This window comes from Rhinatrema bivittatum, chromosome 2 (assembly GCF_901001135.1).
Source record: "Rhinatrema bivittatum chromosome 2, aRhiBiv1.1, whole genome shotgun sequence".
Taxonomy (NCBI): Eukaryota; Metazoa; Chordata; class Amphibia; order Gymnophiona; family Rhinatrematidae; genus Rhinatrema; species Rhinatrema bivittatum.
The window spans coordinates 60247636-60264432 of record NC_042616.1 but is presented as its reverse complement, the minus strand read 5'-3'; the positions used below and the strand labels follow the sequence as shown (position 1 = coordinate 60264432).

Genomic DNA, 16797 nt, shown 5'->3' with positions numbered 1-16797 from the left:
AGCATTCTTAACTTGAGGAGGATTTCGTTATCCAGCTAACCATGGCTAATCCTTCATTAAATCCGTTTCTCTAAATTGTTAAAGTATTTATTTAAAAAATGTTGTTTCTTAGTGTATAGACAGGTGAATCCAAAATTAGTGGGTTATGCACTTAGATGGAGGCGGAGCAAAGCTGACATCACAGTATATATACCCCTGCAGTGGCATTAGCCCGCCAGTATTCTCCATCTCCAGCAGATTGTGAGTGTGCATCTCCCTAGTAGGGATTGCTTTAAGTTTTAGAAGGAGAAAAGAAGGGAATTAATTCGCCCCGCTGTCCTGCATAGGACCTTGAGAATTCCTGAGGTGATTTCTGTGGTCCCTTGGTCTGATAGCTGAAGGTTTATGTCCTCTCCTCCCACAGCAGGAGACCGACCTTGTACTCAGCCGGACGGGCTGAGCTCACGTAAAGGGTATTTAAATAAAATGGTAAAGAAAAGGAGAGTTGAGTAGGGATTCCTACCCCCTCCCCGTCCTGATCTCCGTGCTCAGTGTGCGATCCGACGGTCGTTCCCCACCTCCAGTGGAGTTCAGGGCACGGGGGCAGCCTGGCGGGTTGTGGCTAGGACCCGCTCCAAGGCTCGTCTGGTTCACCATGTGATAGGCCGCAGTGGTGTTTTTGCGCGTTTTTTATGTGCCACAGACTTCCCTCTTCAGTTCTATCGGATCGTCCTTGTGTGGCCCGTTGTGCATTTGGTTGGGTGCCAGTTTGGGCACCTAGTTAAGCGCATAGGAGCACCTACCAGAGTCCCCATTTGTGCATGCGCACAAGCGCCTTTTTTGCACACATTATCTGAGCGTCCTCGGGGAGCTCACTTTGGGCACTTATATAGGCTCAGTGTTGTATGCCTTAACTGTGAGCACCTAATTTTTGGGTTCTCTTTTTGTCGGGTGCCTATTAGGGCTTATTGACAGACTGATGGCGCTCATACTGAAGGAAACTTAAGTGCCTTGCCCTATGTGTTACGGGTCATATTCGGGCATCCCAACCTGGCATTCCCTCAAATTTGTGTCAGCACTGTTTGGAGGCGCCTTCTGATTTTACTAAGCCTGGTTCTTCCCAGCCTAGTCCAGGAATGGAAAAAGTGCTGCCACTCGTGCTGAAAGATCGTGGCACCTGCTTCTTATACTCTGGTAATCGAGGAACCAGGGACTCACCCCACTTATTGGCCATTTTCTCCAGCTCACTCCTAAATAAAGAGCAAGCTTTTAAAGGGCAACTTCATGAAGTTGTGTCGGCTGACCAATTTCTCAGCCGTAGCTGATGCCTGGCCTCTATTACCAAAGCCACCAAAGCTCGCTCTTATAGTCATGCTAGGGGGTTCAAACGTGGAACGACTTTTCAAAGGACTCTGCCTTTGGGAAGATCTCAGTCATTTTCTCCCAAGCAGCTCAGAAGGGGCGCAGGCTCAGGTAGTAGAGCAATGAAAGTGTGCCAACCCACCTCTGGGATCAGGAGATAGGTCGCCTCTCTCTTTTTTATCGGAGGTGAGTTGAGATAACGACAGACTAGTGGGGGCTGGAGGGTGATAAGGGATGGCTATGCACTAGAGTTTCGCAGTGTGCCTTGGGAAGTGTTTATGGTGTCTCCCTGCAACTCTCTACAGAAGAGACAGACTGTGGAGGTTACGTTGTCAAGACTCCTCAGCCTGCAGACTCTGATTACAGTGCCCACGTCTTAAGAAAATACTGGCCAATATTTCATTTATTTTGTGGTGCCCAAGCAGGGCTCTTTTCTTCTCATCCTGGATCTCAAAGGACTCAACCGTCATTTGCGCGTTGACCTGTTTTCGCATGGAAACCTTGCGCTCAGTGATGATGGCAGTACAGTTGGGGGAGTTTTTTAAGCCTGTCTTCAACTCTACAGACAAAAGTGGGAAAGTCCAACTGAGAGACCAGCACCTAAAACAGAGGTCAGAGATGTTTCACACTTGGTACCATGACTCTCAAAAATCTCAGCTCAGATAACAGCTCTCCACCAAATGAGAAAAGCTGTCCTCTGCGCCAAAACACCTGGGCACCATGATGAACCTGACCTGTGCCAATAGCTTGTAGACATAGAAGATTGGTATGTCTTTGCTCTCAGAACTGAAGGCTCTCCAGTGCCATCAACCAGCAAAGGCCATTTGTCCTTGTCAATGCTGGTATACACCAATGGAAAATATTTGATTCTAAGATGTCAATGCCAGGTTTAATCCCAAAATCTGACAGTTATGCCTCCCATGGCGGAATACTACCCTTTTGTAAAGAGGATGTGAGTAGATTTTGTACAAAAATATCTTTAAAAAATTCCTGGCTCTCCTCCTCTTCCTGCTCAAATAGAATGACCTATTTTGCAATCTGTGGCTCTGCAACCAGAATCTCAATCTACCATTCCACCATACCAACCCAGGCAACAGATCTCATTTCTTCTTTCAGGCCTTCTGTTAACTGCAAGAAGGAATGAATAAATAGCCAAACCTCTCTCTGTCAACTATCACCTGCTTTTAGGCTAGGATTATTAGATTGTAAGCTCTATTGAGCAGGGACTATTTTTTGTATGTTTGTACAGTGCTGCATATGTCGTGTAGCGCTATAGAAATGTTTAGTAGTAGGAAGGGGACCTCTTTACTTTTGGGGTAACCTACACGGAGCAGCAGTTAAAACCCTAAAGACCTTGCTGGGTAGACTAGATGGACCATTTGGGTCTTTGTCTGCTATTTACTCTGTTACTAAGATTGGATCCTTCTTTCAAGTCTCAAATTTCCATTCTTCTAAAGATAAACCAGCATTGGAGGAACTACCAATAATATTGTCAGACTCCCAGGAAGAGTCTCTGTCATTTTCGGGTCTTTATCATAGTAACATAGTAGATGTCAGCAGGTAAAGACCAAAATGGTTCATCCAGTAGGCCTAGCAAGGTGTTTAGGGTTGTAACTGCTGCTCCGTGCAGGTTTTCCCAAGGGTAAGGAGGCTCCATCTGAGCCATAAGATACAATTTAAAGGATAATGAACTGGCCTGCCATCAGATCCTTCCCTTCAGCTTGTAAGAAGCACATCTCTATTTGAAGACATCATATTTATTGTTTCTGCAAAAAAATAGCAAAGTTTATTACTGTTACATTGCAGGAAAAACCTAAAAAGAAAATTTTTGAAACACTAAAATAGACCCAGGCCTCTAAACAAGTTCCTGTAGTTCCAGTTCATACTGTATTACAAGTATACTAAACAAAATGTGGCAAGACACCACTTTCCCTATAACAAGAAAGTGAGACCTGAAATACAAGATGTGACCCTGTCCTGGTCACCAGAAGATGCAACTCCTACATGAATCGGTGGTGGAAAAAACAGCTTTAAAAAAATGGACTCACTCAAGACCTTCCAGGAGTGAGTCAAGTACTTCTTCTGGAAAAGATTCCAACATGTTAGATGGCATAGCAAAAAAAAAAGATTTTCCAGTCAGCTATGTTAACATCGAGGATGGCAGCTCACCAACTCCATATGTTCCACATATGTACAGTACATTGCAAAAGCTACAGGACATCACAAGCCAGCTCCTTCAAGACACAATGGACCATTTTACCCCAGTATTACAAGATGCAAAAGAATGTAGAAAGCATTTCATTCATTTAGCTTTTGATGCATAAGACACTTCGTCCAGGACTTCGGCAATAGCTTTAGAAAGCTAGCATGGATTTAAGTTTCAGGCCTTTTTTGAGGGTGTCCATAAAAAAAATTAGCAGATGCTTCATGCAGAGGCAGTAACATTTTTGGAGACAAAGTGAAAGAGACGATAGCTATCATAAAAGATCACTGCGCCACACTCTATCAGCAGCTAAGGTACAGAAACGGTCTATAAGTAGGAAAAATCAATCTCAACATGATAGGAGGCAGTATTTCTATTCCAAAGGAGATCCCAGGCCTATCTGATCCAGAGGCATCATGTGCAACAGAAGCAACAACAGAACACACCTCATCCCAGGGAGAAAACACAACCAAAAGCCATCTAGTAATCGCAGCAAAAATCTAATTCCAGTTTTGGCTATAATACCAGAAAAATTCCAGAATTAGATCCGAAAAGCCTTCCAGTGGGGGAAAGGCTTCAACATTTTGGCCCATAGTGGTCTCTAATAGCAGATTATTGGGTACTAAAAATTATCAGGACTGTCAATTAAATTTCAAGACATTGCGTACAAACAGTCTTCCAAGACATCATTCCATGACTTGGAACAGTTGCAACTCCTGGAAAAAGAGCTATCGACTTTGGAACAAATGCAGTGGTACCAGTTCCAGTGTTGGAGAGAAATACAGGCTTCTACCTTGAAGTACTTCGTCATACCCGAAAAAGCCAGGAGCCTCAGAAATCTCAATAAATACCTAAAGAAATGGTTCAGGGTGAGCTCGTTAGGGACCATTTTTCCTCAGTTAGAAATCAATGACTGGTTAACCACTCTGGACATCAAGGAAGCTTGTGCAGACATTTCAATTCACATGGTTCACAGGATGCTTATGCAGACATTTTAATTCACAAGGTTCGCAGGAAGTTCTTGTTTCACTATACTAGCATCTAGTCCTCCTTTTTGCTTCCTCAGCAGCACCCACAGTATTCACAAAGTGCTTTGTGGTAGTAGAAGCCCATTTAAGGAAGAACAGTGTATTTCTGTTTCCATACTTAGATGACTGACTCATATCCAACAATGCTCTTCAGGAAGTGCATGAATCCACTCTTTTTGTACAATCAAGATTCTCCATTGACAAGCAGGGCTGAATTAGCCATGACACATGGAGGATGTCATCTGATAGTGTCATATGGACTCTTCTCTCTAACCTCATAAAGCTTTCGCTTTACTGAGCATGTTCGGGAATTCCTGTGCAGGCATTGTCATGTGAGCCCTCTCATTCTCTTTTGGTCCGAGCTTCAGTATGGATGTGAACACCCTCGCTCTTTTGTTTTGTTAGCTCTATCTTTTGGTATTTTCAATATTTCAAAGTTTGTTTTTCACTCTGTGTTGCCGCACTGCCTTGGCAGCTCCCACAGTGCTGTGGAATGACATCACCTGCTTATGTGGCTGTTTAAAAAAAAAAAAAGAAATTCTCTACAGGATGTCCAGCACCAAAAAGCCCACTATTAGTGGTTTCAAGGATTGTGTATGCAGCAGGCAAATGTCTGTTTCAGATGGGAACAAAATCTGCTACTGTTGCCTTGGACCAGACCATGATCAGGCAAATTGTGGCCAAATTTCTCCATGCTCCCAGTATATGGAAGAACTGTATAAATCTTTTAAAACCTTTAGCTGGTGCTCTTCCATGAGTGGAGCCTTATGCTTCCCAGTGTCAAGTTGAACAGGAGCTCCTAAAAAAAAAAATCTCCCCCCATCTTCAGTGGAACAGACTGAGTCCTTGGCAGTACAGAACTCAAGTTTCTCAAAAAAGATGTCACTATTCAGAGCCAGTGGCACAGTCAGCACTGAAAAGACATTGTCTTGATGCTGTCAATGCATTGAGCACTAGCACCATCGAGTTAAACCTTGGCCCCGTCGATGGATCAAGCCCCAGGGCACTCAATGCATTGGACGTTGATGCCATTGATGCTTCCTCCTTTGCTTCATGCATAGGCTGCTGCATCATTGACACACCAGGCCGTGGCATTTCCAACGCAGCTCTTCACTAAATCCCCAATTTTTTACATACATTTGGGAGATTTTTCAGGGTCAGCCCATTTCTAGGTCAATGTCCTCGACAAAATTACTGGAGCAATGCCCTCATATATTCATTGTAGATATCCTGAAAACCTGACCTGTTTGATACTCGAGGACTGGAGTTGCCTACCCCTGATATAATGGATATTTACATGCAACCCTCACCTTGGGAACCCCCCTTGAGTGGCTGATGTCATGTCCTGAATGTCCATGGAGAAAGCAGAATTGCTTACCTGTAATAAATGTTTTCTGTAGACAGAACAAATCAGCCACACAATCCCACCATTCTCCCCTTAGAGTTGAAGGTTAGTTTGCTTAAGGATTGAGGAGACTTGTGTGGCAGTGGCTGTACAGAAACCCCTGTGCATGCTCAGAAAGACCTTCTAAGTTTTTTTTCTGAGAGCTTTTCAGTGCTGTGGAATGACATCACCTGCTTATGTGACTGATTTGTCCTGCTTTCTAAGGAGAACACTCGTTACAGGTAATCTGCTTAACCTAATGCTTTGCGGTTTGTTTGTTTTTCTAGGTGGGTGGGGAGAAGATTTCAGTTATAACCAAAGATTTGGTAAAGAATGACCAATGTAATTTCATTTATTATTGCAGCCTGAAATAATAAGGGGCTAGGAGAAATAACCAACCAGGCTAGATAGGGCTCTCCTATGAACTTGACCAGTGAAGCTGCCACTTAGTCATTGGTTAAATTGCAAGCTCAGATGTTAAGGTTCCAGGTTTGAAAAATGGATTGTCGAACTGTGAGGTGCTGCATTAAACCATGGGACTCCACCAGTGTACACACTACCCTATTTGAACTTTACTGCATAACGCTGCCAGCCCTGCAGCAAGTGGCAGTGCCTGCAGAAATGGTGTCTATTTCAGAAGCTGCTGGCCCACCTTCCTACAGGAAAGAGAAACGTATGACTCGGCCATTGCTATGCGGTGGCATTTGAATTTTGGTTTATCTTGCAGTTCACTAAGCCGCCTGTAACAAACAGCCGTTTCTGACCTTGTACTTCAATGAACATTTGCTGCTTTGCTTGACTGGGTGTTGTATGCAGTTGGGCACAAATGAGAAGGAAACCTGGGAAGGTCAGAAATAATTAGGCCCTGATAGCATTAGCATGGAAGATAACTGTGATGGAAAAACAAAGGAGAATTTAATGAAAAAAAAATTACCAACAAATTCTTGGGCACATTATAGGGCAACACGGTTTGACTCATTGATTATAATAGTCCTTTTTCAGTACAAGTCTTAAAACAATGTGAGGTCATGTCTTCCTGAGTAATGGTTGCACAGCATTTGTCACATCTGTTAAATGCTACTATAACAAACTGTCTTTCCAGCATGTGGTTTTGCCCCCAACTTTTTTGTTTTAAAGAAAGAATATTCTGTTCTGTCTTACGTTGTGCTGACACTGCCACATTCACTTGTACAAGTTTTCCATTGATGTGTTAACCCAGAGAATGCCAACCCTCCAGGTCTATCATAGAGTTTCCTTCTCCAAACAGTAACAATTTTGTGTTCCGTTCTTGTTAGGGGTTAGTAAGATGGGTAATTTCACTTTCCTTTCCTGCACTAGTCCTAGACTTCAGTACCTCATCTGCGTTTTAGCCATGCAAGGTTTGGAAGACCTTTGCTTTGATCTCTCCAGCACTGTTAGTTCTTTGCATAAAGCAATGCAGTTTGTCTTATTTAAAGGGAAACTCTCCTGATTTTTTTTTTTGTCAGATGTGTTTCTGTTTATATGTAGTTTCACATATTTTTCTTTTAAACAGAATAATAAAATTGCATCACTATACCTCAGTCAGTCCAAAATGTACCATAGTGATCATATCATTGTACATGAAAACCAGTACAGGAAATCTAGTTGTGAGGTAATTTATACAACACTTTTAGCCTGGTTTACTAAGGTTTATCTCCCATTTAGTGTCTGTAGAAAAAAAGCTTAGTAAATCAGGCCCTTTGTTTAGCTACAAGATATAATAAATTTTGTACTTTATTTATCAGATTATTAAAACCCTGGGACTCCTGCCAATCCAAACCAAGAATATGTTGGAAGAAAGCAAAGTGCTCCCAATCATCCAGCGCTGGGCTCAGACTAAGAGTATTGTGCCACAGCTCAGTGAAGGAGATGGTTATTCCAGTGAGAACACGTCACGCGCACAGACTCCTCTCAATACACCAGATCCCGCTGTCAAGCTGAGCACTGAGGTTGAAGGCGAGACCCCCAAAAAACTTGTTTTACGACGGCTAAAGATTATCAGTGAAAACAGCATGGACAGTGCCATATCAGACACAACGAGCGAGCTGGAGGGAAAGGAAGGGAAAGAGGAAGTAGAGAATCAGGAGAGCATACCCTCGGTAATGGAGAAGGAGGCACAAACACCACAGCCACCGCCACTGGTGACCAATGTGGAGGCCAATGCGCCAGTGGATACTAGCAAAACACAGGCAGTGGAAAATGAAGCTGAGCAACCTGAAGCCGAGACCAAGGAGAGCAATGGGCCGAAGTTGGAAGAGCCTGTTGCTGTGGAAACACCGTCTCAGGATGAGGAGGAGGGTGTGTCTGATGTGGAGAGTGAGAGAAGCCAGGAACAGGGAGATAAAATGGTGGACATGAGTGACCTAGCCACAAAGCTGCTAGAGAACTGGAAAGACTTGAAGGTAAGAATCTATCAGTTCTGTAGGACTGTAATTGGGTCATTTCTTTTGTTCTTGTTTTCTGTTCTCAATAATGATGCCATTGAGAGCAGAAGTTAATGTATTTATTGAAAACTTAGTGTGCCCGGTATTCAAAAGAAGATGTCTATGTAAGTCAGACAAATAGGATTTATCCAGTTAACTTATCTAGCATTACTTAGCCAGATAAGTTATATCTGGCTACATTAGACGTCCTCTATGGAAGATCAAACTTATCCGATTAAGTTAACCAGATACGTACAAATATTGCTACTTATCCTGCTAATTTAACCGGATAAGTAGCACTGCCCCAATCCGCCCATTGCCTGCCCACTAGATATCCGGTTAATTACGTAGCTGGATAAGTGACTTATATGGCTACGTGGCGACTGCTGAATGTAGCTGGATATTCAGCGGCTGCCATTTAGCCAGATAAGTCTCTACTTATCAGCTAGGCAGTGCTGAATATTGGCCTCAGTTTGAACACACATTTTGTGAAAAAAAAAAAAAAAATCCTTTTTATTTTTAACCTTAGATTTGAGACTATTTCAGGACTCCCAAAATGTTGTTTTTAGTAGGACTTTTTCCCCGCCATCCTTGTAGAAAAAGGCGAGGGGGATGAAGTGCCGTGGACCATACTCATTGCTACAGCCAGTATTGCCATCAAAATGTCTGCCTAAAATTAACTTCTAGTGAACAATAATATATATTGAATGCGTGCTTCTCTTAAGTAATCGCATTTAGTTAAATCAGCAACCATTTCTTCTTCTGATTTGTATTTAATTGCTGAGGAGCTATTGGTATTCATTTTGAAAGTTTCTGCTACTTTGGCACATCCACCAGTACAAATCAAAGTTAATGGGCGCGTTAAGTATATTATGGCAGTAATGGAAGGAAAATTAGGAACCAGCACAAAAGTGGGAGTAATAAGAACCAAGAAACTGGTGATTTTGATATTTTGAGGCATCTGTTGTATACTACTTTATTTAAACTACCTTTTCATTAAACTCTCAGCTGTATTTGAGAAATGATACTTTTGGGAATCATTGGACTTCTGTGCAGTTGTGTCCCAAACCTAGAACTCTATACAGATTATTCTCAGAAATGTACCCCAATACCTCTGGAAATAGTATTAATCTCATGTATAGATAAATAGAACATTTCACAACATAAAAAAATGAAAACTACTCCTTCCTAAAATGCTTTGAATGAATGAATAAATAAATAAGCAAGCTATTTTCTCTATTCAGTGTACAAGCAGATAGCCGAAAGAGTGATGGATGCATGGATAAGTCTCCCAGCGAAGGCAATAGGGACAAATATAGTGCCTGAATTCAAAAAGCCACGGGACAGACAGAGAATGTCTTTAGTGTTAGGAAAATGAGATCAAATGAAAAGTCTGTGGTATGAAAGTGGGCAGCCAATGGACCTGGAGGACTTTATCTGCCTTTGACCCTTGTGCTAATTATTGAAGATGCTATTCTTTGGCTGTTAGTAGTTTAGTTATGACTGTGATTGGACTGCAGTAGGATTGTGATGTCACAAACATAATGTCCTCTTGAAGGCAAGGTGAATCACCAGTGTCATCTGATGGTACTGACATGGAGCACATTTCCAGAGCTTTCTAATAAAAACCTGAACGTCCCTTCTGGGCGGGCACAGCAGTTTACGCAGCTGTGCAGTATGCCTCAGTTTGGTGTGTTCTGCCAAAAGCAATGAATGCATTTTTTTTTCCCACTCAGCTATTACAAATTTTTGCTCCATCGCGTCATAGAAATTATTTTTTGAAGGGTAAAAGTGTTCCTTAGTATTATTTACTTTTCTCACTTAGCCTTTTAAGCAGGGGGTTTTATTTTAACACTTTCAAGTTTTCTTACATTTTTGTGGTTCCTATCAGTATGCCGATTTTTTTTTTTTTTTTTTGCTGCAATCTGACAGAATACCTGGCCAGGAACTCCTTTTTTTCCTTCTTGGGTCATCTGCCATTCTTTATTCTTCTCCCTTTGATTTTGCATCTTTTTCTGATGATGGCAGAGAAGAATGCCAGTAGCTTCAAAAAGTGCTCAGATGGCAGGCAAAAGATATCTTTAACAGATCATCATAAGACCTGTTTGCAAGTGCCTGGACAAGGATCATGATGTGTCCACTGCAGTATCTGCTCTAAGATTTCACCAAGAACCATCAACATCCACAAGATGAGACTATTGTCTCTTCTTTGGGATTTGGTGTTGAAAGCATCAATAAAATGCAAGGACAATGGAGCAGCGCCAACAGCTAGAGGTTTGGAAATGCCAAAGAAGACATTGATTCCTTTGTCACTAAAGCCTAATGTTAGGCCAAGGGAACAGATCTCATTTTCCCAATTTGCATTCAGGCCTGGAGTCATGGAAGAAGGGTGTTGAAGACTCATAGCAGGAGAAGTCCAATGGACATAGCTTTGGAGGGGGTCACCCCTCTGATAACACAGCCCAGGCAATGACAGCAAATGCACAGGAACCTACCTTTGCAGCTGGACTCATGACAGTGCTATGGTACACTGGTGCCTATCCTACGCACCCCTGTCAGTGTACCTGACTTTGAGATAATCCGAAGAAGCTTGATCATGCTGAGTCTCAACAGCTTTTTGGATTGACAGTTTTGAGGTGGAACTTTGGAGGCAAATAGTAGAAGCGGTCACTTAGTCTATGAGAAATGCTGAGCAGCATGTGTCACTTAGAGTTCTATATGATCCATCCTCGTCTCTTACTTGTGCAGCCAACATTTTTGGGCCAGCTTTGAGTGTTGAGGTTCGCTGTTAGCAGTCAGTATGCCAAGCCATAGCCAAATGGACTCTGAGAGGGATGCTTCTCCAGACCTTTGACAGCTGGCTTTAATGCCCCAAGAGTTGTCCTTCAGACTCTAGCATCGGCATACCCTCAGATATCTAATCATGTCCAGTTTAAATATAGATTGGTGCTGAGAATACAGGCCTGTCCCCTTATGATTTCATTTCTATAAGAGATCAGCTCTGAGAAGAATTCTCAACTAAATTCTCCTCAGGCTCCTCTTCTCCACAGGCAAAGAGCAGGCCTTCACCAGAAGAAGACTTCTCAGATTCTATTCAGACTATGGCCAAGTCTATTCCATGAAGTTGCTAGTCAAGGATGAGCCTAGGGCACCTTTATTAAGCCTTCTCAAATACCTATATATCCGAAAAGTGGAAGTACTTATCCACCAGGAAATTCACAAGAGAACATGGAAAACGCCATGCTATCCTCCTGGCTGGTAAGAAGGCAGACACTAGGCAGCTGATATTGAGCCATGGGGCATCCGGCTAAGTTATACCAGGTATTCAGCTGCACAGGTATGCCACTGAATATATCCTGCTGTCAGATTAACTGGTTAAGTTTATCTTGCTGAAGGCAGGCCTAAAGTAAGCCAATTATCTTAGCTGGATAGCGCTGAATATTTGCACTTATCTGGCTAACTCAGCCAGGTAAGTGGCACCACCCTGGAACGTCTCCAGGTTAACCAGCTAAGATTTAGCGGGATAACTCAAAGGCAATAGGTGAGTGGGATTGTTGAAACCCTGATGACCTTATGGATAAGTGCCGAACTTAGGTGGACAAACGCGCTGAATATTGCCTCCTAACTATCATATCCAGGCGGCTGAGGGATTTGACTTACTACAACTCTTGCACTAGTCTGTGGTGGTTGAATATGCTCTACAGTGTGCCTAGAAGTTTGAGACGTACACTTCAGTACCTGTGGCCTGTGAAACTAAGATATTGAATTGTTTTGGAAGAAAGCATTATCAGAATGCTGTGCTTCAGTCCAACATAGCATCCTCCCAGACCTACATGGTCTAGCACTTGCATATCATTCTGAAAAGGTGCATTTCCTGCGCACCTCCATTTTCTTTTTAATTTCTCTCCAATTCTCATTGGTTTTGTGTTTTTATTCCCTGTACCTCAAATGTGTGCCTAACTCTCACCCTATGTTGTATTAGATGCAATTTACCTCCTAGAAAGGCTTAAAGCCTTGTTATAACTTTGAAACATTGTATGAAATCGTGTACTAGATAAGCACTTTATTGTACAATATGTATTGCCCATTCATTTGGTCCACCTGTTAAAAGGATTTTTAAAGTATCTTTGATTTCTTGGTTTCTGTTTCTCCTCCTACATATGGAGCAATGGTAGCTGTGGGAGCAATTGCACTGCCTTAATATCTATTCATGCTGACATCTCCAATGGCATTGATACTATTAATTCTGTCGTACTGTCACTGGATAATTCTTTATTCTGTCGTACTGTCACTGGATAACATTAACGCTTAGTCTTCTCATCGTAAAATCCCTATTTTAGTAGACCTAATCAAGGACACTTCCATAGATCTACTCTGCATCACTGAATCATGGGCACCTATCTTCTGATGATGATGTTATTGAATCAGTTACAATTACTTGGTTACTCAGTTTTCTATAATCCGCGCGATTACTAGATGCAACAGTGGCCTCCTGGTTGTAGCTAGAACCTCCCTCAATAACTCCCGTCCCTACTGTAATTATGGCACCTTTAGAGATGAGTTGGGTTTTTTTATTTGGTGTTTTTTTTTTTTTAACTTCATCACAAAATTGGAGTTTAGTTACAGTAATACTAGAACATTGGAACAAAATATTGATAACTATAGAAAATTACTAATTGAAAACATTACTTAATAAAACAATGAATATCCATGAAGCAGCTAAAAATGTTACTAATTGTCAAAAATAAATGAAAACAATAGAATCACAAAACCAATGGGGCAGATTTTCAAAGGGGTATGCGCGTAAGGCGCATAACCCCCGAAAAGCCGCCCCTTCCACCCCCTGCGCTTGCATAGGCTCGGCGGCGAGCACAAGCCCCGGGACGCCGTAAGTCCCGGGGCTTTCCTGGGGGGGCATGTTGGGGGCGTGCAGCGGCCGGTGCGTCATCGGGGGGGCGTTCCGGGGGCATGGCCGCGGCCTCCAGACCAGCCCCCGGACCGGAACATGGCGCACCGGCAGCCGGCCCGCGCGCGCAAGTTACACCTGGTTCGGGCAGGCGTAACTTTTGAAATAAAGGTAGTGGGGGGGGGGGTTAGTTAGGGGAAGGAAAGGGAAGGTGGGGGGCACTGGAAAGAAAGTTCCCTCAGAGGCCGCTCCGATTTCGGAGCGGCCTCGGAGGGAACGGAGGCAGGCTGCGCGGCTCAGTGCGCACAGGCTGCCGATTTTGCGCAGCCTTGCGCAAGCCGACCTCGGATTTTAAAAGATACTCGCGGCTACACACGTATGTATTAAAATCCGGCGTACTCTTGTTTGCTCCGGGTGCGTGAACAAAAATACGCGCTCGCATACTTTTTAAAAATCTGCCCCAGTATGAATATATAGTCCCCCTAGTTTCTTAACTGCTAATTGCTCATCTTTATTTATCCACCTGCTCACTGTAAAAGTTGATATAAATAACACTATAGTCTTAGGGGACTTCAATCTTAACATAGATGCCTTCCCTCTGTCTACCAGCAGTGAATTTCTCTTAACCACTGCGTCCTCATTAGGATGGTGTCAGACACGCAGACGTAAAGGTAAAAGCGCAGGACGGCTTCTACGGCCAGGTCCAAAGCAAAGAACGTCAAGCAGCATTGTCTGAATTATCAAGAAGACCCAGTAATTTATGGGTTTGACAGTTGCTTGGTTTTGATTGATTGTAAATATTACCCTTATCATAAGACTTGGGGGTAACTGCACAGGGTGGCAGTTACTACCCTTGATAGAAACATGGGAGTATCCTGCACAGAGTGGCAGGTACTAGTATAAGGAGCTTCCTGGGCAGACTGGATGGGCCATCTGGTCCTTTTCTGCTATCATTACTATGTTACAAGATCATCCAAGCCCCTACACACAGGCTAGGCCATATACTGGACCTAGTCTTTTATACCAGAGAATGGCTGCTTGCCATTCATCATCAGTCTCATCTACCTCTGTCCCTTGGTCAGACCACCATTTAATTCACCATATTGTAACATACCCTGGCCTCAAATCCCCAGTCTCCACTGGAACTGCCAGCCTCTTATGCTACCCCTCTATAGAGACCTTAAGCAACTTTAAAACCACTGGCTACTTTTGTCTTGTATTCATATAAATTCCAATGTTGAAGGTCTAGCTGGAAAACCCCACTCCACTCTGCCCTGGATGACCTTGCACCCATTAAATTCTCAGGTCCCTCCTAAACATTATGCACCCTGATACTCTGCTGAATTAAAAATTCTAAAAAAAAAAAAAAGTTCTGATGAATTGAACAGAGGTGGCGGAAAAATGAAACAGAAATAAAGAAGCCTATCAAGCTAAATTAGCACTTTATAAAACTACCGTACACACTGCCAAGAGAGAATTTTTCTCTCAAAGAATCTCAGCCACTGCTTCCTGCCCAAGAGAATTATTTTGCATAGTCCATTCTCTGATAAAAACACCTCAAAATGGGCTCTCCATTCCATCTACATGATCAAGTGAGGATTTTGCTGACTTCTTTAACAGGAAAATTATCATGCTCAGAAAAGGTTTGTGAGGTTCTACAAACAGCTCCCCCTGTCTCTTCCTCCTCTTTTGTTTCTTGGTCTGTCTTTGATCATCTTTGACAATTGAAATCTGTTCAATACTAGCTTAAGGTCAGATCTGGGCAATATTGTCAAGGTTTTTGTTCACACCTTCCTCCACAGGGAAAAATGCCTACCAGTTTCAGAGAGGCAACAATTCGCCCTATTCCTAAGAAACCAAATGCCATTTCTCATGAATTAGTGAACTACTGGCCAGTTTCATCTCTCCCTATTCTAACCAATGTTATTGAACAAGTAGTTTTCAAATGGCTACAGGATTTCCTAACTGGCAATAACATAGTTCATGAATTTATTTGGGTTCTGTCCACATCAAAATACAGATATCCTGCTTCTCTGTAATTTTGATATGATTAGGGAGGGGTATGACAATATTTCTTGATCGTTATTGGTTTATCTGCAGCCTTTGATTCCATAAATCACCATATTCTTTTGGACCATCTTGAATCGCTGGGTATTGTTTCTACAGTCTTTCACTGGTTTTCATTTTTTCTAACAGACCAGTCTTAACCTAGTGTTTACAGGCAACTCATCCTCCTCCATGGTACTCCTTATTACATGGGTTCTTCAAGGCTCCTCATTTTCTCCTATACTATTCAATATTTACTTGCTCCCTCTTTGCCATATTCTCTCTCAACTTGATATATCCTTCAAACTGTATGCTGATGGCATACAGTTTTTTTTCTCCCATTACTTCTGCATTTTCTGCTGCATTTGACAAACCTTTGCTCTGTTTTTCATAGGTCAGTGATTGGTTACCATGTAACAGCCTTGTACTAAATCTTAGTAAAACTGAGATACTTTTTCCTTCATGGACTGAGATTGATTCCATCCCTACCCACTGGTCCTTTAAAGACATTAACATTCAAATCAAGTCTGAAGCTCGAGATTTTGGTGACTTCCTAGATTCTACTCTCTCTCAGCACCCACAAATATAGTCACTGGTTCGTAGCTATTTCTTTAAACTCCAAATGCTCTGCACTATTAAACCATTCTTAAACACCTCTTATTTTTCTCTTGTCACACAGGCTTTAATTCTGTCGTCTTTAGACTGCTGAAATTACCTCTACCTAGGATAATCTCAGTCTACATTGCAGGCCTTACAGGCCATCCAGAACTCTGCAGTTCATTTGTCTTTGTGACTCCTTTATATGCGCACATCTCTCCAACTCTAGTAGAGCCTCATTGGTTACCCATATGCTGGCGCATTAGATTTCAAATCCTGACAGTATTTAAATCTTTTAAAGGCCTTGCACCTAGTGGTTTCCCCCAAACCTGTCATCTACTGCCCCAGTCATTCCTAATGATCCACATCAAAAGGTCTGGCTGTCCCTTAATTTAAAAAGATCTGATTAGCCCAATGGCATGACCATATGTTTAGTGTTTCAAGCTATCAACTATGGAATGAACTCCAAGATGACCTAATGTGCTTCAGAAAATTTCTGAAATCACATCTGTTTTTTCTTGTATTTTCAGTCTAATTTACCTTTTTGGACACTCCCATGCTTGGTCAATGTGATACACCTTGAATTCTGTGTACAATTCTGGTCACCGCATCTCAAAAAAGATATAGTTGTGATGGAGAAGGTACAGAGAAGGGCAACCAAAATGATAAAGGGGATGGAACAGCTTCCCTATGAGGAAAGGCTGAAGAGGTTAGGGCTGTTCAGCTTGGAGAAGAGACGGCTGAGGGGGGATATGATAGAAGTCTTTAAGATCATGAGAGGTCTTGAACGAGTAGATGTGAATCGGTTATTTACACTTTCGAATAATAGAAGGACCAGGGGGCATTCC

The 16797-nt window shown here is 42.5% G+C and overlaps 1 protein-coding gene across 6 annotated transcripts in view; it reads left to right on the top strand.

Moving 5' to 3' along the window:
• The window catches only part of SETD2 (SET domain containing 2, histone lysine methyltransferase), a 384325-nt gene that overhangs the window by 204010 nt on the left and 163518 nt on the right, over window positions 1–16797 (top strand). For all 6 annotated transcript variants that reach the window (XM_029588239.1, XM_029588242.1, XM_029588241.1 and 3 more), the window contains one exon: window positions 7723–8379. In XM_029588239.1, the coding sequence (XP_029444099.1) occupies window positions 7723–8379 (657 nt within the window). The remainder of the gene's footprint in view (window positions 1–7722; window positions 8380–16797) is intronic.